The sequence below is a fragment of the Rhinatrema bivittatum genome, chromosome 9, assembly GCF_901001135.1.
Source record: "Rhinatrema bivittatum chromosome 9, aRhiBiv1.1, whole genome shotgun sequence".
NCBI classification, from domain to species: Eukaryota; Metazoa; Chordata; class Amphibia; order Gymnophiona; family Rhinatrematidae; genus Rhinatrema; species Rhinatrema bivittatum.
In genome coordinates, this window is record NC_042623.1 from 9,116,183 (window position 1) to 9,139,746 (window position 23,564).

The window sequence follows — 23,564 nt, forward strand, 5'->3', positions numbered from 1 at the left end:
TCCTAAACTCAAAGAAGCTCATAAATGGTGCAGTTAGAGCAAAATCTACCCAGAGTGAGAGAAAAATCCACCGATGTGGCTGCATCTGCTGTGGCTTTCTGCCAGTGCAGGATGGATTTTCCTGCAAGAGAGAAATGCAGAAGGTTTCCACCGCCAATCTGCGGGAATCTTACAAACATGAACGAGCTAAAATTTCACTTCCTCGGCATTATTCTCTGTCTCCGGCAGATGGTGGACATGCATTTCCCTGCGCGGGATTGCCTGTGAGTTAAAGTTGGAAAAGAGAGAGATGAGATGTCTGTGTAGCATCGCTTGCCTCCTGAGGTGATACCGTGCGGTCCCTCCCTCAGTAGAGTGCCCTCCGTCCAGTAGCCTTCAGTGGCTTGGACTTAAATTTAATTTAGTGGTTGCAGGCCGAGAAAGGCTCGGCCGTTTAGAACATACTGGGTCAGACCAAGGGTCCATCAAGCCCAGCATCCTGTTTCCAACAGTGGCCAAACCAGGCCATAAGAATCTGGCAAGTAACATAGAAATGACGGCAGAAGAAGACCAAACGGCCCATCCAGTCTGCCCAGCAAGCTTTCGCACTTTTATTTTTCTCATACCTATCTGTTACTCTTGGCCCTTAGTAACCTTTTGGTTCTATTTCCCTTCCAAAACCCTTCCCTACCCAAAAACTAAGTCTATTCCATGTTACCATTGCTAGTAATAGCAGTGGCTATTTTCCAAGACAACTCAATTAATAGCAGGTAATGGACTTCTCCTCCAAGAACTTATCCAATCCTTTTTTAAACCCAGCTACACTAACTGCACTAACCACATCCTCTGGCAACAAATTCCAGAGTTTAATTGTGCGTTGAGTAAAAAAGAATTATCTCCGATTAGTTTTAAATGTGCCCCATGCTAACTTCATGGAGTGCCCCCTAGTCCTTCTGTTATCCGAAAGAGTAAATAACCTATTCACATCTACCCGGACGACATTGGAGGGCCTTTGTTTTCCCATCCAGACGTGTCCTGTTTCTTGCAGGAAGTTAAGCATCTTTGCCTCCCATTGTGACTTCTGGTGCTTCTGTGGGATCTTAGCTTGGTCCTTGAGTTCTTGGCAGGTCCAACTTTTTGACTGCGGCATACTCTTTCCTTGCGGCTGCTTACCTTGAAGATAGCTTTTCTGGTAGCAATCTCTTCAGCACATCGGGTCTCTGAGCTGCAATACTCTTTGTGGTCGTGAGCTTTTTCTCTATATGACTCTGGGTGCAGTTCAACTTCGGACTGTGCCCTCCTCTTTGCCCAAAGTGATTTTGGAATGAATCAGTCCATTTCCCTTCCCGCTTTGGACAGGGACAGAAATGAAGCTGAGTACCGCCTTTTGTGTTCCTTGGACGTCAAGTGTCATTTACTGCAGTATTTGGGGATGACTAAGGCTGTTCAGAAGTCTGATCGCCTGTTTGTGCTCCATGGTGGATGTAAGCAGGGAGCACCGGCGATGCGGGCAATGATTGCCCACTGGGTTAAGGAAGCCATTATGGCAGCCGATGTGGCTGCTGAGGTTTGTTTATTTATTTATTTAGAGGTTTTTATATACTGATGAACGTTGGGAACATCTCATCGGTTCACATAAAACAAAACTTAGCAACAGATGCTTTACAGTATAACAAGGTTGCATTGCCCAAACAGGTTAGGCCACATTCCTCGAGAGCTCAGGTGGTATCATGGGCGGAACTTCGCTTGTTGTCGTCTGCTGAAATTTGCCGAGCGGCGGCATGGTCATCTTTGCACACCTGCTTCAAGCATTACCACTTGGATGTTAGGGCTAGGGAGGACGCCGCATTTGTGCAAACGGGATTGATTGGACCGCTGACAGCCTCCCACCCTTCTCGAGATTAGCTTCGGTACATCCCACTCGTTGAGACTGACCTGTCCGAATGCCAAGGAAGGAGGCATTATTACTTACTGATAATTCCCTTTCCTCTAGTACGGGCAGGTCATTCGCTGACCTGCCCTCGGCTGCCAATGTTTAAATTTGTGGTTAGCCTTTCTTCAGGTGAGCTATGATTCCGGCTCCTTGTTGAAGATTGGTAAGTGGCTTCTCTAGCCCTAAGTTTACTAGCTAGCAGGTCGATACAGTAACGTGCAGTTGAAGATTTCCCGTCTGTAACGTGCTGGGAGCGCACAATACAGACGAGTAAGGTGATCCAGCGATACAGTCTCCAGTTTCACGCGTACTTAGCGCTTCGTAAAATAGACACATAACCCTTTCCGCACGCAGCATGTAAATGAACGAATTAGCTGTATAATGAAGGAATTAGCTATTCCCCTCCGATACTGTAACGGGCACTGATATCTCCTTAGTAACCCGCTGTTTTGCCGCGGCCTTAACGTGTTAGTTTACCGCCTCCCCCTAGTAGGAGTTAGGACTGTAAGTCTAATAACAAATCCATCGACACTGCTTAAGATACTCAAACACAATAAAACACAATTAAAAAAAAAAGCGATACAGAGATGATCGAGAAAATGTAATGATGTGGGACACATAAAACCTGTCAGAAGAAAAAATAAAAAATTTTAAATACCTGTCGGAGGGCCGCGTGGGTCCAGGCGGGCGGCGGGCGGGCGGCGGCGGGAGCCGGGTGGTCGCGTGTTAAATCTAGGCCGGGTCGCACAGGCGCGCATTCATCCACTGTTCCAGGCGGCGGGGGCGGGTGGACGCGTGTTAGTTTCAGGCGGGTGGCAGCGGGAGCCGGGTGGTCGCGTGTTAAATCTAGGCCGGGTCCGCACAGGCGCGCATTCATCCACTGCCGGTGGGGGCTGCCTTCGGAAACCCCCACCGGCAGTGAATGAATGGGCGCCTGTGCGGACCCCTGCGATTCGGCGCTCAAGGCGTGACGTCACGACGCCCGACGTCACGGCATGTGACTGCCTTGAGCGCCGAATCGCAGGGGTCGCACAGGCGCCCATTCATTCACTGCCGGTGGGGGTTTCCGAAGGCAGCCCCCACCGGCAGTGGATGAATGCGCGCCTGTGCGGACCCGGCCTAGATTTAACACGCGACCACCCGCCCCCCGGATCCCGCCGGCCGCCTGGACCCATGCGGCCCTCCGACAGGTATTTAAAAATTTTGTTTTTTACACTTCCTGGTACCTGTCATTTGAAATGACAGGCACCAGCGCACCCAGGTTACTGTATAGGCGCTGTATTAAGCGCCTATACAGTAACCTGGGTTGCGCGGGCATAACCCTTCCCTAACGCTTCACAGCCGCGGCATGCATTTGCATGCAATTAGAAGAGAGTATCGGGGACTTAGTGAAGAGAACTGTGCGTGCGGGGAGGAAGGGTGCGCCTGACACTGCCGCACTGTTTCTACCGCGGCCTTACAGTATCGACCCGTATGTTCCTTCTTTTGGCTGAGCTCAGTGTATCTGTTGGTTGGGAAACATGAATGGTTGACTGTTAATAGTAAAATTCAAGTTTAATCAGTTTTGTACACAGTTTGCCTTTTCCAGAAAATACTGGTGGGCTGATGGCAGGGCAGGACTATATGGCCATGACATGAGCTTTTGCTCTGTCTCCATCTGCTGGCAGAGGTGCATAACCCACTCATGGGGATTGATCTACCCTTATTAAAGAAAAGAAAATTATCAGGTAAGTAGTAATTTCTCCTTGGTTTGCTTCTGTGGCAAACCCTCATTGTCTTAGTGACTGATTAGATGGACTTTTAAGAAACATTAAGTAGTGAATTAAAGAGATGGAGCGGAAGTTGAGAGAGGAAATAAGAGAGCTGAATGATTTTATTTTTCCTGTTTGACTCATTGTCAAAGCTTTTGATATTAACTCTGGAGCTGAATTGCAGCACACAGTTCCTTAATGCGTGTGCAAAAACAGTTCAGCTCCTGATGCAGTGAGCTAGTGGTTTGCTAATGCTTCTGGAGTTTAAAAAAAAGTGCATGATTCATGCACATTAAACATGTTTTCAGCATGATTTGAGCGCACACAATGTAGTTTATGCATATAAATAATATTTTGCAGGCATGAATCATGGTTAATGCGCCCAAACTATGATTTCTGTGCATAAACTTTGTACTTCTAAAGGTTGTGTGCACAAAGTATGAGTTAGGAGCCTAAGTTGGCTAATGATAGTTTTATTGGTGGAAATGCTGAGTACTGGACCCCAACACCACAAACTCCAGGTTCAGCTCCATAGATTAACCCCTGCCCCAGTACCTTTGCTCCTGCTCTGATCAGAAGCAGAAGGAAACGTAAAGCCTCCGACTGTTGCATTGGTTAACATCAGTTTGAAGGGAGAAGCACACTTTCTGCAAACAGTTCTACAGTGTGCGTTGCTATTTACGCACAGCCTAGTGCTCCTTAATACACCGAGACCAGAAATACAGGTATTGCATGTCCAGGAAGAGAGAGACTGTTGTGCAAAGCATCATATTCAAGGTTTGTTTGTGCAGGTCTCTCAGATTCGCTGCCAGCGAAAAAAGAAAAGTGGCAACTGTGCCTCTGCTTGAATTCTTTGTTCTGTTGGTTACCCTGGCCTGCTACTTGTGAATGCCTGTGCTGTGCTGCTGGGAATAATTTATCCCGCAGTACATTAATGGAGCACTGGCCTATGGAAGCCCAGATGCAGAATGAGAAGAGCCTTGCACTGGCTTTCCTTGGGTTGAATGATCTATGGTTACAGGATTAAAGGAAATCTCAGAACTGCCCACCCTGTGTACAGCAACGTGGGCACTTTTACTTGTGGGATGAGAGGTGACTCCGAAGGGCACGGGCTTGTGACCATTCTCCCCCATCACAATGGCCGCACCACATGGTCTCCCAGCTTTGCATTCAAATCAAAGCAGTTGGTGAGCTCTAGAAAGTCCTGAACACCTGCAGGGGTCATTGGCCACGCTAACTGTGTCCTCCATGGCATAGATCTTTTTCCTGTGGAAGACCTTGTGTACAGAAAGGCAGATTTAAATGCTCACGTGTGCTGCTGTGTGTCCTTCAGCACTTTCTTTTCTTCTCTCTTGTCCCCTGGTTATCCTGTGAAAATAGTCTTGTCATCTTGTGTGGGGGGAATAACTGAGGGGGGCATTGGATAGTCACTTGCCCTGGGGTGGGGGTGGGGAGACCCCCCCCTGACCTTTGTGACTAGCCAGGAATGGGGCTGGGTCCCTCAAAAAAAAAAAAAAAAAAGAAGCCATGGACAAAGGCTTAAATGCCAGCAGAGGAAGCTGAGGAGGAGGAGAGTGCAGCTCGCCAGGCAGACCCAGCTGCTGCTCTTTCTCTAGGGGGTCTCTGGGCTTATCCCTTATGTTTGAAGAGAGCTTGGCATAAGCACAGAGACTCCTTACTTGGTAAAAAAGGGAAGCGAGAGCAGAATATTTAGGCGCTGGGTATGTCTGGCAGGCTGCACGTTCCTCCTCTGTGTCCTTAGCGGATATCTGAGGGGTGAGGGGGTGGTTTGCTCTGGATTTTCCTTTTCAGAAATTCTCTGATCTCCTTTCACCACCTCCCCTGGAAAATACTAATAGATATCTCCCCCCCCCCCCCCCCATGTGCCGGGCTTCCTGGGGTAAATCCTTAGAAGCCCTGGGAAGGAGGAGAAAAAGAACTGAGCGTGCTCAGTTTAACTGGATCACACCAGTTAGCTTCACCTTAACATCAGTCTGAGGTGGGCGTTAAATAGCATCCAGCTAGCGAGCGTCTGCTAAATAGCGGTTCCACACCAATTACAGTCAACACACAGCATGCAGGGTGAGCATGAGCTTACTAACCCCTTATGTGCACATAACATTCCTTCAGTGCTCACACTCACATTTCTATGCACTTTGATGTGCACGTTAAGGCCTTGCTGAATAGCTCACTAATATGCACATGAGCACCTTAACGTTTTTACTAAAGTTTCTTGCGTAATCCCCTTAGTCTGTTAGCACAAACCGGTATCTGTTAATGCAGAAATGTCCTGGGAGCCGGTGTATATAGCTGGCTGGAGTGAGTGTGTGTGTGTGCAAATCTCAGTGACTACGGGTAGAATAGAGCAGCAGCGCTCAGCACCGTGCCCATTACATTTTAAGACAGGTTTTACCACCTTTTAAAGCTTTTTGAATGGGGAAAAACAGCCTTGATAAATCGAGATCTATTTTACTGATTTTAATTCAGGAAGGTTGCCTTTATTATTTTTAGATCTCATAACTAAGAAGTTACATTGCTAATTAACATTAGTTCATTATCTACAATTGAATTAATTAATGCAAAGTATAGGCCACCGAATGTCAGCTCCCTGTACTTGTACAGAACCTGAAATGTGGGATTGTGCTGAATGGGCCGAGGACTGTTCAGGGTCCGTGCCGTGCCGAGGACGGGTTGTATCCCTGGGCCAGGGATGCTGGGGGAGGGGCAGGGCCACCTTGGTTCATTGGTGAGACTTTGGGTGCACATTGGCTGGATACCGTAGAGCAGGGGGACACATCTGACAGATGGTTCTCACATGCATGACACTGAACACATGACCATCATAGGGCTAAATGTAAAAGTACAGGTCTCATCCACAGGAACCCCCCTGACCCACAATTATGGATGTAAAGCAGAATTATGACATGCCCCGTACAACTCACTTTACAAAAAATATATTCTGGATCTAGTGTCATCTCAGTAACAGCAACACAAACTCCAACTACCATGCTCAATAGCCCCACTTAAGAAAAGACAGCAGTTTATCACCAATGCATGTCACATACACAGAACCAACCTAACATGCTCCCAGGATCTGCAGTAATGCACATAAACTAATCCGCACACAGTTACACCTGTATTATGGAATACACTCAAACAGGAGCAACCCTACCTATGAAAAGGCAACACTACAAATATTAAATCAGGCCCTAAACACCAATACACCTCCTATTAGGAAAACAGAACTAGCCAAGCAGAATAAATGTTTCACGACAACTTTGAACAGAATAACACATCACATCACAAGAAAAATAAACTTAAAAAGCCACCTTTACTTACCCCCTCCAGCAGCTCTCCTACTCCTCTTCCATGCAGGCCAGAAGCACATGCCAGAAGCAGTAGTGGCTGAAGCTCTGTACTCATGGTCCTTTTCCTTAGTGCCCACGACCAGTCTCTGTCTGTCTCTCACACACACATACCAGTTACACCCCCCTGACCAGTTTCTGTTTTTCACACACCAGTCATCTCCCGACCAGTCTTTCTCTTACACACACACACACACCCACAGGCTTCCCACTTCCATGTTCTATCTTACATATACAGGCTTCTCACTCTTATGCTGTCTCACACAGCATAAGCTATACTAGCTCTCGCCACATGCACAGGCTTCTCATTCCCATAATCACTTTCTCTCTCACACACACATACCAGTCACACTCACATACGTTTGTCTCTCACACACCAATCATCTTCCGACCAGTCTTTCTCTTACATACACATCAGTCACCTTCCCAAACAGTCTCTCATACACACACAGGCTTCCCACTCCCATGCTGTGTCTCTTACACACCCAGGCTTCTCACTCCCATGCTGTGTCTCTCACACACCAGTTTCTCACTCCTGTGCTAGCTCTCTCCACATGCACTGGCTTCTCATTCCCATAATCACTTTTTCTCTCTCACACACACATACCAGTCACACACACACACCAGTTTCTATCTCTCACATCAATCATCTCCTGACCTGTCTTTCTCTTATACACACACACACCAGTCACCTTCCCAAACAGTCTCTCTTTCATGCACGCACACAGGCTTCCCACTCCCATGTTTTATCTTACATATACTGGCTTCTCACTCCCATGCTGTGTCTCACACACACACATTTTTTTCACTCCTATGCTAGCTCTCTCCACATGCACAGGCTTCTCATTCCCATAATCACTTTCTCTCTCACACACACACATACAAGTCACACTCGCATACCAGTTTCTGTCTCTCACACACCAATCTCCCGACCAGTCTTTCTCTTACACACACACACACACAGACACAGTCACTTTCCCAAACAGTCTCTCTCTCTCATGCGCGCGCACACACACACAGGCTTCCCACTCCCATGCTGTGTCTCACACACACACCCATGTTTCTCACTCCTATGCAAGCTCTCTACACATGCACAGGCCTCTCATTCCCATAATCACATTCTCTCTCTCACACACTCCAGTCATCTCTCCCTGACCATTCACTTCCATTGTCTCTCCTATACACACATCACCTCTCTGAGCAGTTTCTCTGTCACACACATGCTCTCTGTCACACACTTACATGGATGATCTCAATCAAATGCTCTCACTTACACACAGGCTCTCAGTCACAGTTACACATGCACACTCTCAATCACACATACATGCTCTCACTTACACACAGGCTCTCAGTCACAGTTACACATGCACACTCTCAATCACACATACATGCTCTCACTTACACACAGGCTCTCAGCCACAGTTACACATGCACACTCTCAATCACACATACATGCTCTCACTTACACACAGGCTCTCAGTCACAGTTACACATGCACACTCTCAATCACACATACATGCTCTCACTTACAGACTGGCTCTCATTCACAGTTACACATGCACACTCTCAATCACACATACCTGCTCTCACTTACACACAGGCTTTCAGTCACAGTTACACATGCACACTCTCAATCACACATACATTCTCTCACTTACACACAGGCTCTCAGTCACAGTTACACATGCACACTCTCAATCACACATACATTCTCTCACTTACACACAGGCTCTCAGCCACAGTTACACATGCACACTCTCAATCACACATACATGCTCTCACTTACACACAGGCTCTCAGCCACAGTTACACATGCACACTCTCAATCACACATACCTGCTCTCACTTACACACAGGCTCTCAGTCACAGTTACACATGCACACTCTCAATCACACATACCTGCTCTCACTTACACACAGGCTCTCAGCCACAGTTACACATGCACACTCTCAATCACACATACATGCTCTCACTTACACACAGGCTCTCAGCCACAGTTACACATGCACACTCTCAATCACACATACATGCTCTCACTTACACACAGGCTCTCAGCCACAGTTACACATGCACACTCTCAATCACACATACCTGCTCTCACTTACACACAGGCTCTCAGTCACAGTTACACATGCACACTCTCAATCACACATACCTGCTCTCACTTACACACAGGCTCTCAGTCACAGTTACACATGCACACTCTCAATCATATATACCTGCTCTCACTTACAGACAGGCTCTCAGTCACAGTTACACATGCACACTCTCAATCACACATACCTGCTCTCACTTACACACAGGCTCTCAGCCACAGTTACACATGCACACTCTCAATCACACATACCTGCTCTCACTTACAGACAGGCTCTCAGTCACAGTTACACATGCACACTCTCAATCACACATACCTGCTCTCACTTACAGACAGGCTCTCAGTCACAGTTACACATGCACACTCTCAATCACACATACATTCTCTCACTTACAGACAGGCTCTCAGTCACAGTTACACATGCACACTCTCAATCACACATACATGCTCTCACTTACACACAGGCTCTCAGCCACAGTTACACATGCACACTCTCAATCACACATACCTGCTCTTACTTACAGACAGGCTCTCAGTCACAGTTACACATGCACACTCTCAATCACACATACCTGCTCTCACTTACAGACTGGCTCTCAGTCACAGTTACACATGCACACTCTCAATCACACATACCTGCTCTCACTTACACACAGGCTCTCAGTCACAGTTACACATGCACACACTCAATCACACATACATTCTCTCACTTACAGACAGGCTCTCAGTCAGTTACACATGCACACTCTCAATCACACATACATGCTCTCACTTACAGACAGGCTCTCAGCCACAGTTACACATGCACACTCTCAATCACACATACCTGCTCTCACTTACAGACAGGCTCTCAGTCACAGTTACACATGCACACTCTCAATCACACATACCTGCTCTCACTTACAGACTGGCTCTCAGTCACAGTTACACATGCACACTCTCAATCACACATACCTGCTCTCACTTAGACAGGCTCTCAGTTACAGTTACACATGCACACTCTCAATCACACATACCTGCTCTCACTTACAGACAGGCTCTCAGTCACAGTTACACATGCACACTCTCAATCACACATACCTGCTCTCACACACAGGCTCTCAGTCACAGTTACACATGCACACTCTCAATCACACATACCTGCTCTCACTTACAGACTGGCTCTCAGTCACAGTTACACATGCACACTCTCAATCACACATACCTGCTCTCACTTACACACAGGCTCTCAGTCACAGTTACACATGCACACTCTCAATCACACATACATTCTCTCACTTACAGACAGGCTCTCAGTCACAGTTACACATGCACACTCTCAATCACACATACATGCTCTCACTTACAGACAGGCTCTCAGCCACAGTTACACATGCACACTCTCAATCACACATACCTGCTCTCACTTACAGACAGGCTCTCAGTCACAGTTACACATGCACACTCTCAATCACACATACCTGCTCTCACTTACAGACTGGCTCTCAGTCACAGTTACACATGCACACTCTCAATCACACATACCTGCTCTCACTTACAGACAGGCTCTCAGCCACAGTTACACATGCACACTCTCAATCACACATACCTGCTCTCACTTACAGACAGGCTCTCAGTCACAGTTACACATGCACACTCTCAATCACACATACATTCTCTCACTTACAGACAGGCTCTCAGTCACAGTTACACATGCACACTCTCAATCACACATACATGCTCTCACTTACACACAGGCTCTCAGCCACAGTTACACATGCACACTCTCAATCACACATACCTGCTCTCACTTACACACAGACTCTCATTCACAGTTACACATGCACACTCTCAATCACACATACCTGCTCTCACTTAGGCTCTCAGTCACAGTTACACATGCACACTCTCAATCACACATACCTGCTCTCACTTACAGACAGGCTCTCAGTCACAGTTACACATGCACACTCTCAATCACACATACCTGCTCTCACACACAGGCTCTCAGTCACAGTTACACATGCACACTCTCAATCACCCATACCTGCTCTCACTTACAGACTGGCTGGCTCTCTCTCTCTCACTCACTCATTTCCTGCCCCCCCCCCCCCCCCGAGCACAAATGGTAGCTGCAGTAGCCTCCTCCTCCTCCAGCCCCCCCGCAGGCCAAGAAAGAAGAATCCAATCGGCCACGGGAGGCTAATTCTGCTGTCTCCTGTGCCGATTTCTGGCTGCTTCCGATTTTGCTTTGGGTCCACGCTACTGCTCAGGGCTGTCGCCGCTACTTTTCCATGCAGCATGGCTCTTTCTTCTTCCTGCGCACCCCACTGCACATCACTTCCTGTTCCGGGCCAGGGTGGGGGCAGGTGCGGGAAGAAGAAAAGGCCCAGCCGCAGTTGCCATCCTCCGCTAACACTGCGGCCGTTCCCATCTGGGCTTGAACGTGCTGGAAGAGGAAGAGGGGGGAAGAGCAGCGGGAGACCGGTAGCACGTGACACACCTGCCGCCGCGGCGGTTGAGAAACGCTGCTGCAGAGAGATGTAATTTATGGCCCCTGTGATGGCGGGGGTGGGAGGGGAATATAAAATTACCTGTAAAAGCTCCTGAGGGTAGCAGTGAGTTAGGCTCATAGCGCTGTATCCCAATAGAGGCTGGGTCTGACTGAGCTGAAAACCCCGAGAAACAGGAAGAAACTGACCTGCAGTGCCCTTAGCATACTTTACAAATGAAGGTGGAGCTTGTCCTACCTCCTCTCAGTCCATCCCAAGAAATTCACAGGCAGACAGAGCTGGAAATGATTGAATCCATCAGCTTCTCCGCTGAGACCACCGACTGGTGCCAATCGTGATATTGCTGGGGTTGTCCCAAGTCACACAGACCCCCCCAGTATCTGTCAGAAGGAAAGGATTTTGCTAGGAGGCAGGGCGGCCGATAGCGCTGTATCCCGCCTTCCACCCCGCTTGCAGAGGCTTCTGCCAGAGCAAGGTTGAGACGTATTTTGGAGGGGCAGTGTGGGGGGTTTGTGCTAGCACAGTCTGTGCTGCTCCGGTGCCATTAGTCCAACTCCTTCCACAAGCTTTCCATTTCCTTTTAAAATGATATTTTCTAAGACGCACTGAGCATTTGTTGTTTTGAAGCCTTTTATGCGGTTCTCACGCACACCCTGTTGTTGTTGTTCGCTTTCAGAGGCCTTGCTCCTCAGAACAAGCCCGAGCTGCAGAAGGTGATGGAGAAGCGGAAGCGGGATCAGGTTATCAAGCAGCAGAAAGAGGAGGAGGCGCAGAAGAAGAAGTCGGACCTGGAGATAGAGCTCCAGAAGCGCCAGCAGAAGCTGGAGCAGGTGAAGAGAGGGGGAAGGAAGGCCTGGAGCAGTGTTTAGCAGGGAAGGGTGAAGGGCATTTTCCTTCATCCAGAGAAGCATTCAGTCTCTTTCATCATGTTGTCTGTCTTTCTCCATCTTCAAGCAGGCATGAATTGGGCATTGCGTGTGGGTGATGTCATCAGACGGCGCTGCCACGTACCCCGAGCCTGCCTGGCACTTCCTGCATGTGTGTGCTGCCTTGGGAGCCCTACAGTCTTTCTTTGTCCGAAGTACTGCACAGACTTGTCCCAGTCTCTTACATTTTTCAGCTTTTGGCCTTGTCTTGTTGCTACTTTGCTTCTTATGGTTTTGTTTTGTTTTTTGCCTCTGCCCTGGCAGTACCTCAAATAGAGCTTTTCAGTTTTAACAAAAAAGAAGAAGAAACTAAAGGTGAAGCTTGTAGAAGTCCAAAGCCAAGAAGCCTGTGCTCAGCGTCTTCAAGGGCTGTATCTGTGGGTGCTGGATGTCCGTCATGGATACGCAGGCCTGAGCTCAGATCATGACTCCCAGCTCTGGTCAGATGTCCCCTAGGGCACCTGGAAAATGACCTAAGGGAGGTGCGGCGGGTAAGAGCCCAATCCTTGGTGCAAGGCTGGACAGTGGAGCCACGCCTTGTCAGGATGAATTAGTCATTCCTCACACCCACCCTCACACCCACCCTCCTCCCTGGCTGAAGCTTAATCTATGAAAGAGACTGAGGGGCTCAAAAGGCAGCACAGGGCTCAGTGTTGGCGCCATCGGATGGCGTCACCCGTACAGAATGGCTAATTTATCCAGCTGTAGAGAATTTTTTGTTTTTTTTATGAGATAACCGAGGACTATGGCATTGCACCAGGAATGTAATTAGTCAGATTAGGTGGATCCTAAAGTCCTTGAGTACCATCTTATTCTGCTGGGTTTCAATGTGTAAGAACCACGTGTCATCAAGTAGCCCCAGCCAGTCTGGTTTTCAAGATACCCACGATGAGTTTGCATCTTATTGCACGTTCAGTAGAGACCCTGAAAACCAGACTGGTTCGAGGGTGCTCGAGGCCTGAGCGGAAACCTCCTGCAGCGTGGGATGCATGTGTGAGACACAGCTCCTCACAGACCTAGCTAAATGTGTTACTCCCAAACAACACTTCTGTATTTTATACACAGCGGCCTTCGTTTTCAATTTTTATTTTATTCTTGTGAATGTATCTGTGTTTATTGCCACAAGGACAAAAGCAGAAGAAATAGGTGGACAAAAAATGACTCATTTTCCAGCTCAGCCTAAACTTTGTTCTTACGATACACTGATAAAAACTGAAAATGAAGGTCCCTATTTATACCGTGCATAGCTAAAGATGTCTTTTCCCTGGAGTCACTTAATGTGTTGTATCTACAGCACGCAGGGTGGTGCATGGGGAGTTTGGACATTACACAGCAACATTTCCATGAGCAGACATTGGCAGGCTGGTGTGAGCAGTATAACCAACGCAGGGCTGGAAAAAGTCCAGGATTCAGGTCATCTGGTGCCTAAAATTCAGAAAAGCAAAAATTAAAAATAGAAGAAAAAGAGGCAAAATATATAGGGAGTGAGAAAAAGAATTTCCTCTGCCTCCTAAAAATGTTAGCTGGTGCCAAAGGTTTCTAAATATATTTCCGCCCCGGTGAAGAATCTGCTGCTGCCAGTCGCTGCTGTTAGTGGTGCTAGACGCACGCAGCACAAGTCGCTGATAAGACCTCTACCACTATTATCAATGGTCTCTTTCTCCCTCCCTCTGACAGTTGGGTCAAACGTACCAGCAATCGGAGTTGGAGAGAGGAACTATCCAGAAATATTTCTTTTATGGAGAGGGCGGTGGAGACCGGCACCGAAAGGGTTGGGACAGATGCACAGGGAAGTGGTGAGAGAGCAGGTGCCGGAGTAAAATAATTTGGGTGGGGACTCTAGGAGCAGGAAGAAGAAATGAGAGACAGGGGAGAGAACAAAGCTCACGTGTGCAGATGGCGCTGCATCGGTATCGAGCTCCCAGGACCAGGAGGCAAGATCATCCAGTATGAGAGAGCAGCAAGGGCTTTGCATCCAGTATGAGAGAGCAGCAAGGGCTTTGCATCCAGTATGAGAGAGCAGCAAGGGCTTTGCATAAAGTATATGAGAGCAGCAAGGGCTTTGCATCCAGTATGAGAGAGCAGCAAGGGCTTTGCATCCAGTATATGAGAGCAGCAAGGACTTTGGGACGTTCTCAGATTATGCAGTCTTTTGAGTTTATTTGGTATGCTTGGGTGCTGCTGTGTGCATGAATATCCCCCAAAAAATGTTTGTTACATTGTAATCAGAGGGAGGTAGCAGGTTTCCTACTGAGGGAGAAGGAGCGATATCCTGCAGGTGGGCAAGCTTGTACGAGTGACAACTGGGAGATATGGCCTTAACAAAATGGTCTTTATCCTGCTTTTCTTACATTACAGGGTTTGTTTCTTTGGGTAATCTCTGCGTTTTAATTCCCCCAGCTTGAACTTGACAAACAGAAGACCGAGGAGGAACAGGAAAATGCCCCTGAATTTGTAAAAGTGAAAGGCAACCTGAGACGAACAAACCAAGAGGCAACTGAAGCTGGCGATTCATAGGCACCGTTCATACCTTGCAAAGACTTCCAGGATTTCATCGTTTACCTGTGGGGGGAAAAGGGGAGAATTGGTGACAAAAATGTTGCAGTCTGAATTTGAACGGAGAGAGCTGCACGGGACAGAGACGAGTGCAGTCCATGAGAGAAGTCTCGCCAAATTGAGGCACTTAACGTGGGTGGACTGGGGTGTGAAGCGCCGGTGCGTGCATGCGTCCGTCCGTCCATCCAGGATGCTGGCCTTCCTTATTCAGGGACTGAAGGAGAGGGCTTGGGCACTGGGCAGCTCACCAAGCCCCTGTTTTTATTATTCATTTTTTATTTTGGTAACCGTTTTAAGGAACTTCACTGTGTATTAAAATTCCTCACTTCTGTTCCTGTATTGTACATAAACCCTGTGCCTGGAAACGTGGGACGAATCACTAAGACTTTACACGGGTTACGCCGACCTAGGGGTTTCCGGGCGGTGCTCGTGTCAGCGTGGTTGGGACCCGAGGTTGACTCCTGAGAGGAGCTGCTCCCGCTTGAAATGCTAAGGGTCCTCGTGGATCTGGTGATAAACAGATGTGAATGGCGGAGATGTCTGTGTGTGGGGTGCACCTAGAGAGAGGGTTGGGTGGCTCTTTCTAAATCCCCAGTGCTTCAGAGAGACATTAGGAGTGGAAATGGCTGCTGGGGGATTGTGCACACAGTCTGTCTAGCTTTTGTGTTTTGGGGGGGGGGGGGGGGGGGGAGAGATTTATTTTTCCTACAGTAGGGAATGGAAGACCTTTTTTTTTTTTTTTTGTAAGGTAATTTAGCTATTTTACCTCCTTAGTGTGTCGCTGTCTTTTCTTCGTTAGCTCACAGGCCAGTGCAGCTTAACCGGCGTCAGCAGGACTTCTTGTTCTCAGATCTGCAGTCTGTGGGCAGATTTTTATTAGTATGTCCTTGTGTTCAGTGAGACTAGATGTGGGTTGTTAAAGGCTGGAGGCGCAGTGCATGCTGTGGAAAGGCTGTAGGTGGTTGCAGCGGGTCCACATATTGCCTCGGAGGGATACAGCCCGGCTGCCACCTGCGCTTTGTACACCTGGGCTCGCGCTCTTGGTTGGAGCTCCGCAGGGCTTACCTTAGTGTCAGGGTATCAAGCTGAAAAGCACTGCTGCCGTAAGCACGGCCACTAAAAGGGGGCTTAATGCTATAATTCAAGGAGTTCACTAATGCACGTTTGCTGCCTGCAGAAGAGATTTGTGCGTCCAGCATCCTGCCGTGCTCTCTAAGCTCGCTCGCTGCCTCTCAGCCGTTCTGAACGCGTTCATTCCAGACAGACGCCCGGGAAGCGTCTGGGCTGGGCCCTGCGCGAGTGCCCGGTGGGGGAAGCAGCTGAGTGTTTTGTGGCTTTCATTTGCAGGGCTTGGTCTGAGTTCCAGCGGTGATCTGTAACTTTCTGGGTGAAAAAGCCAGGGTGCGGCTGGTTCTGGGTTTTGTGTGTGTGTGTGTAACCCTGCAGACTTGAATATTTACTTTCTTATGCTGTGCTGTTGACAATGTGTGGAATATCATCTTGAAGATGTAAATATTAATGCGATTAGCAAATGTTTTCAGATTTACTTGCAGTGCCATAGCGCCATTTTAATACAAAATCCCTTTATAACCGGCATGGGAGCCACCTCGGTGGCAAGAGCGAGAAAAGCTGACCCTGGTTACCTGCCGACAGAGCGGATCCTTCAGAAACCCCAGCATAGCAGACGGTGAATGATTCGGCTTGTGCTACGGAGAGAATCTGCCTCCTGTAGTGAGCAGGGTCAGCTCTTCGATCTCGGTACAGAATCAGCAGGCTGGCGTTTTCCATGGGGTTGGGTTTCATTTGCTTTGTGGAATTTCAGATTAAATCCAACAATTTAGAAGTTTTAATTAATCGAGAGGTCTATTCAGGTTCTGGTTTTAGTGACTGCAGCATACCCGGGGTCTCTGGGAGGGCAGAAGCAGAGATGGCAGTCCCTGCCCCTGAATGTGGTCCCCAGCCTCCGCGGAGTGGTCCAGGGTGAAAGTGCGTCCGTGCAAGAGCCTGGAACCTGGGCAGCTCACTCCTTGTACAAAGAGCATTTCTTCTGGGTCTCGTCATTTTTACAGACTGACTCTGTAACCTGGAAGTAGTACTTATTCTCTTTTTTTTTTTTTCTTCCTTGCATGGAACGGCAAGGCAGGAACTTTGTTGCAAAACCAGGGAAACCACAGTGGCCTGGAGTTCCCACCTTCCGACTGGGGTTGTCAGGCTGACGCCAGTTGGAAATTGCTCCCATGTTCATATTTTGTGCACCATTGCCTTGTTTAATCTTCAGTCAGACGTTTGCACGGTGCTGTCCCAGTTCATCTCTCCCTCGCCTCCTCTCCTGCAGCCTTCCCCTAACTCCTGATTTAATCAGAGGGGCCTTCTCCCCACCTTGGCTGATGCCAAAACAAAGCAGCAGTTACCGTGGAAAGGATTCCGGGTTTTGCCTTCTCAGGGGGCTGCCGACCCTCGTGTTTGCGAGGGTGAGGTTACCCCCGTTTCTAGTGCTGTCCGTGCGTGAGGGTGAGCCTGCATCGGTCACTAAACCACCAGTGGCACGTTTCCAGGAATTGACTGTCGACCTCGGGAGAATTTTCATTGTAAATCTCACCTAAGTTTTCTGGCTGTTAAATGTTTCAGCTCGTTTTGTAAATCTTCATGTCAGTAGTGAATGACAGGAAATTGCTGTTTGTTTGTTTCACTGTTACAGAAGACTTTTCATGTTTTCGCTGCGTTTATACAAACAGAGCCTTAATGGTTTGGTTTTCATAATTTAATAATTTTTGTATTTGCTCTTATATAATTGTTTTTAACTAAAGTTATTAAAAAAAAAAATAAGGCCGGAATACTTGGAACCAAAGTTACACTTAATAAATTAACTATTTGCTGAAGCTATGCAATTGTGTTCCCAGTGTGTAAAAGAGAGTTTGTAACTGAGATCTCTGCTCTGTGGCTTCTGCCCTCCCTTCACGCCTCTCTCAGCCTCTGTTTCTGTGGATAAACTGCGCTCACCTAGACTATGCCCAACATTTAATGGCGTATTCTGTAAACAGTCTTTCCAGAAACTTCCGCATGAGGGCACAAATATAACACAGCAACCTTTAACAACTGGCAGAGCAAACAGCATAAGACACTAGTGTTGTTCAAAGCATAAATCATGAACTAGATTAGCAAGAGGCCAATTGTAGATATCTGTGTGTGGGTAAGAACTGCCGAGCTGCTCCCTACTGACTGTTTATTTTGACGTGGGCTCTTTGAAGAGCTGTACTTTCAGGCTAACGTGATAAAAACAATGTAAAAGCCCGGAGAGAGCTGGTTTAGATATCTGAGCTAAAAAGTGAACAGGGGGAGCTTTTGCTTCTGTTGGGTTCAGTCTTGTCCACAATTGTAAAGGGCACGAGCCAAGCCCTGGGACAGGATTCAGAAGTGAGGTATTTCGTCTCAGCCCGACTTTCCAAGTCAACCCATGGTTTAAACAGCTGAATTGTATTCATAGACCAATATTAATCTAATCTTCAGTATAGAAAAGGTCCCCCACAGGAGGCAAGAGCAAAATGATTCCTTAGCAGGGGTTGAGGAACGTCTGGAGGTGAAAAATCCCCCACTCAGTTATTCAGTTATAGTCCCGGGTTTCACTCTTAATTTCCTGATCACTTTTCAGGCCATGGCTCGTTTGCACGTTTTCATGTTCAGTAGGGTTCACGGAGGTCACAGAATGGAGCCCTGAAACTATCCTATGAGGAAAAAAAATGATTTTTTTAGCAGAGCTTGTACACTGCCAAAGTGCCGTTTTTCTCGCTCTCCAGTGCGCTGCGTACAGGCCGCTGTGCTCTAGACGTTGACTGCTTCGCTCTTGTATTTTCCTGGGAGCCGGTGTGTGCCAGCCTGGAGAAGTTGCAGGCATCAATCTGCCGGCTCTGGGTCTCTCCTCTCACCCCCCCAGCACTGGATCTGAGTTCAGCAGACAACTTCAGGCCATGTAAACAGTACTTCATTAGATGAACCTGATAATTATTTCTGTTTGGGCTCCTCTCCATGGCATCTGGAATTATCCTTTTCCCAGCTGAGAATGGAGACAGTGAGCTCTGGATAATTAAGTCTGCCTGAGCCGCTAAAGCCAGAATACCTCTGAGGCTTTTGTAAGCCAGTAGACAATAGATAAATAAGGCTACTACCTATTATCCTAAGCTCCAGGGGCTCTCTAGAAGCCAGTATCTGCTAAAAATAGAGAAAAATGAGCTTTACTAGTGCAGTATTTTCCAGTCGTGTGCCAGGGCTGGATGTAAAGCAGTATCCCAGCTATTATAACAGAAGGTAAGCCTTGATGGTGTCTGATTTCTGCCAGCCATTCAGAAGCAGGCATGCGTTGTTAAAACATTATAGCCGTCCTATAAAGAAAACTTCTAACCCAAGTGCAGGATACAAACAAGAAAAATGACTCTTCCTTACCTGCGTCTTTTAGCTCTGGAGGAGGCGTTGGGATTGTTCAGGAACAATTTTACAGATCAAACTGGGGTGCCACAAATAAAAACTAAAGGAGAGGTGCAATTTAAAATGGTGGAGTCTGGTGCAGCAAGGTTCAGGTTGTGGAGATGTAGATAGTATAAAGCATCCCAGAAGAGAGAGTGCCCTGAACATTACGAAGCAGTGTTTTATTCAGTAGAAATGTTCTGCTGCGGGCTTACTGTACATTAAAATACTGTACAATGCCTCTCAAACCTGTGGGAAAGGGGGCCTGTCAACGTACGTCAAACCCTCCTTAGAATGTGTACCACCGGGCCGCTTCTGTCCTCTTATGCTGCCATGAAATCTTTCTGCCTGAGACTCTGATAAACACATTTCATGTCAGACAATTTCCTTGAAAGCTTGGGCTGAAAATGGAGTTGTGCAAATATTAGGCAATCAGAAACCTGACATTCCCTGTACGTACCCTGATCAGTCCGGACTCCTGGGTTTTGCCTTCCCTCTAGCAGATAGAGATTTGGCAGACTCTGTCCTATACCCCTAGGTGCCACCTACAGTCCATCAGTATTTCTCAGTCTCCAGCAGATGGTGCAGGTGCAAAACCTACAGTCTGTACTTGGTTTAAAAAAAAAAAAAAAGACAGGGAGATTGATAGGAATTCTAACTTAGTTCTGAAAAAAAAAAAAAGTTTTCAAGCGAAGAGGATTCCTTTCAGCATCCCAGGGGGTTGCCAGGTCCTGAGGGGACCATCCCCCCTGGTACTTGAGGCAGGTGAGGCTAGGGGTCGAGGGCCCTATTGCCGAGTCCAAACAGCACTGGGGTGATACCGGGGAGCCCGGCTCACTCACCCCAGGAGGACCAGGACCCATAGAGGACTGCCGGGCAAGTTTTAAAAAAAAGTGTCTTTTCTTTTTCTTACTTGGACTCTCCCTTCCCTTGCTACCGGGCTGGTCACCGCTGCCGGACGTTCGCCACCATTTTCTGCTTTTCCCCGAGATTTTTTTGCTTTTTTCTCCTCTTCAGCGATGCTGCGAAACAGTTGGGTGTGCGGGTCGGCGCATGCGTGAGTTTCGCACGACGACCTTTGTTCATCTTGTCTCCCTAGGGGGAGAGAACTTCCTCAGCCGCCGGGGTCACTGTTTTGAGCACCCGCAAAGGCTCTAAGCGGCTCGGGAGACCACGGCCCCTTCTCCTGATCCATTCCCACTGAGCGCGGGAACGGAAGCCATTTTGAGTACCATCAGGGCAGCCACGCGAGCTGCGGTAGGGGAGGGGATTCTCCCGCCTTCATTATCCCCACAGCAAATGGTGGTGTCAGCAGTCGCCAAAAAGACCACCATTCCAGTTACAGGGGCAACAGTCCTCAAGGATCTACAGGATAGGAAACTGGAGCTTCAGCTCAAGAAAATATTTGAAGTCTCGGCACTAGGAGTGCAGGCTGCCATGTGCAGCAGTTTTTCTTTGAGAGCTGGTCTTCGATGGGTCCAACAACTACAGGCCAACGCATCTCTGTCAGAGGAAGAAGCTCTTCAAGCAGGGCACCGGGAGGCTGCGGTCACTTATAGTGCGGATGCCCTTTATGACCTGCTACGGACATCAGCCAGGTCCATGGTTTCATCTGTCTCTGCACGCAGGCTGTTGTGGTTAAGAAACTGGTCTGTGGATGTTTCTTCCAAAGCTCAGCTAGGCTCTCGGCCTTTTAAGGGCAAGTTGCTTTTTGGAAAAGACCTGGAAGACATGATTCAATCTCTGGGTGAGAATAAGGTTCAACGATTGCCAGAGGATAGGCCCAAGTCGAGGGGCTCCTTTCCCTCTCGGTCTCGCTTCCGTGGGAATTGAAGATTTCGAACACCCCGGTCTTTGAGTTCCTCTTTTAAGCAAAATTTGAGCAGACAGTCATGGTCCCAGTCCTTTCGAGGGCGGTGCTTTGGTAGAGCCGGTAGCCCCCAATCTGCAGTGGGAGTTAAGTCTCCACAATGAAGTGAGGCTGGTCCATTCTTCGGTTACGGTTGTAGGGGGCAGACTGTCTCTGTTTTATGAGGAATGGGCTAAATTGACGTTGGACCAGTGGGTCCTCACCGTGATAAGACAAGACTACGTTTTAGATTTTGCACGTCGCCTTCAAGACCGTTTTTGGTCTCCCCATGCGCTTATGAGGAGAAACGTCAGGCGGTACAAGATACTTTGCAGCGCCTTCTCGAGCTAGGCGCCGTTACGCCAGTTCCTCCTGTAGAACAGCGGAGGGGCTGCTATTCTATTTACTTCGTGGTACCCAAGAAAGAGGGCGCCTTTCGGCCCATTATCGATCTAAAACAGGTCAACAGATTCCTTTGGGTTCCGCACCCTCATGGAGACTCTGAGGTCTGTCATTGCCTCTGTGCACAAGGGAGAGTTTCTAGCATCACTAGATCTAAATGAGGTGTATTTACACATCGGCGTCCGGGCCATCCACCAGAAATTCCTGAGGTTTTCCATCCTGGGACATCATTATCAGTTTCAAGCTCTGCCTTTTGGGCTTGCCACTGCGCCCAGAACCTTTACCAAGATAATGGTTGTTGTGGCGGCGCAACTCCAGAAGGAAGGATTCTTGGTACATCCATAAATGGACGACTGCTAATTCGAGCGAAATCAGAGTTTCTCTGCCATTTGGCGGTACACAGAGTGCTTCAGCTGTTGAGATCACTTGATTGGGTGGTCAACCTTGCCAAGAGTTGTCTGGTACCCTCCCAGTCCTTGTAATTCCTGGGATCCCTGTTTGACATGCAACAGGGGAGAGTTTTTCTTACCAAACACCGCATTTTCAAGTTGCAGGGACAGATTCGAGACTTATTGTCCAAGCATCCTCCCAGAGTATGGGATTACTTGCGGGTCCTAGGATCGATTACTTCCACTCTGGAATTAGTTCCATGGGCCTTTGCTCATATGCGTCCTTTGCAATCAGTGTTGCTTTCCTGGTGGAACCCAGTCTCCGAGCAGTTTCATCTGCCCCTTCCTCTTACAGATTCTGCACAGTCCAGTCTCAATTGGTGGCTCCTCTTGGACAGCTTGAGCCGCGGAGTTCCCTTGGTAGTGCCCGATCGAACAGTGATTAACACAGATGCCAGCCTTTCCAGCTGGGGAGCGGTTTGTCTGGGGAAATCCATGCAGGGGCAATGGTTGCAGGAACAATCTCTGTGGGCGATCAATCGTCTGGAGACCAGAGCAGTACATTTAACGTTACAAGCTCTCCTTCCACTCCTCCAGGGGAAGTCTGTCAGGGTTCTGTCCGACAATGCGACCACGGTGGCTTATATCAATTGCCAAGGAGGGAACAAAAGCCAACCAGTGGCGATAGAAGCTCAACAGTTGATCAGCTGGGCGGAACAGCATCTGGTTAGCATTGCGGCGTCTCACATAGCCGGTGTCGACAACTTTCACGCGGACTTTCTCAGTCATCACTGTCTCGACCCCGGGGAGCGGGAATTGTCCGAAGCCTTTCAGCTCATATGCGACAGGTGGGGCACACCAAGCATGGACCTGATGGCGACATTCAGGAATGCCAAGGCCCCGCGCTTCTTCGGCCGTCGCAGGGAGACAGGAGCGGAAGGAGTGGATGCCCTGGTTCTTCCCTGACCAAAAAAATCCTGGTGAACGTGTTCCCACCTTGCGTCTGATTGGCAAAGTGCTACAGTGAATAGAACTCCACCCTGCAGAGGTGATCCTAGTAGCTCCAGAATGGCCGAGACGTCCATGGTTTGCGGATCTGGTCAATCTAATTGTGGCAGGCCCCCTGTGGTTTCAGGATCTCTCGAACCTTCTTCATCAAGGTCCCATCTGTTTAGAAGAGGCGGATCGCTTTTGTCTAGCAGCATGACTTTTGAGAGGCAGCGTCTGAAGATCAAAGGTTATTCTGATGCCGTTGTGGCTTCGCGTTTGAGATCCCGTAAAACATCCACTTCCCTGGCTTATGTCCGGGTGAAGAGAGTTTTTGAATCTTGGTGCGTGGAACGCAAGGTGGTTCCTACCCTGGCATTG

The 23,564-nt window shown here is 48.3% G+C and overlaps 1 protein-coding gene across 5 annotated transcripts in view; it reads left to right on the forward strand.

Moving 5' to 3' along the window:
• FAM107B (family with sequence similarity 107 member B) overlaps window positions 1-17,979 on the forward strand; it is a 207,999-nt gene extending 190,020 nt beyond the window's left edge. For all 5 annotated transcript variants that reach the window (XM_029617408.1, XM_029617410.1, XM_029617409.1 and 2 more), the window contains 2 exons: window positions 12,293-12,446; window positions 14,943-17,979. In XM_029617408.1, coding sequence (XP_029473268.1) covers window positions 12,293-12,446; window positions 14,943-15,059 — 271 coding nt within the window. In that variant the 3' untranslated portion in view covers window positions 15,060-17,979. The remainder of the gene's footprint in view (window positions 1-12,292; window positions 12,447-14,942) is intronic.
• Window positions 17,980-23,564: the final 5,585 nt, after the last annotated feature.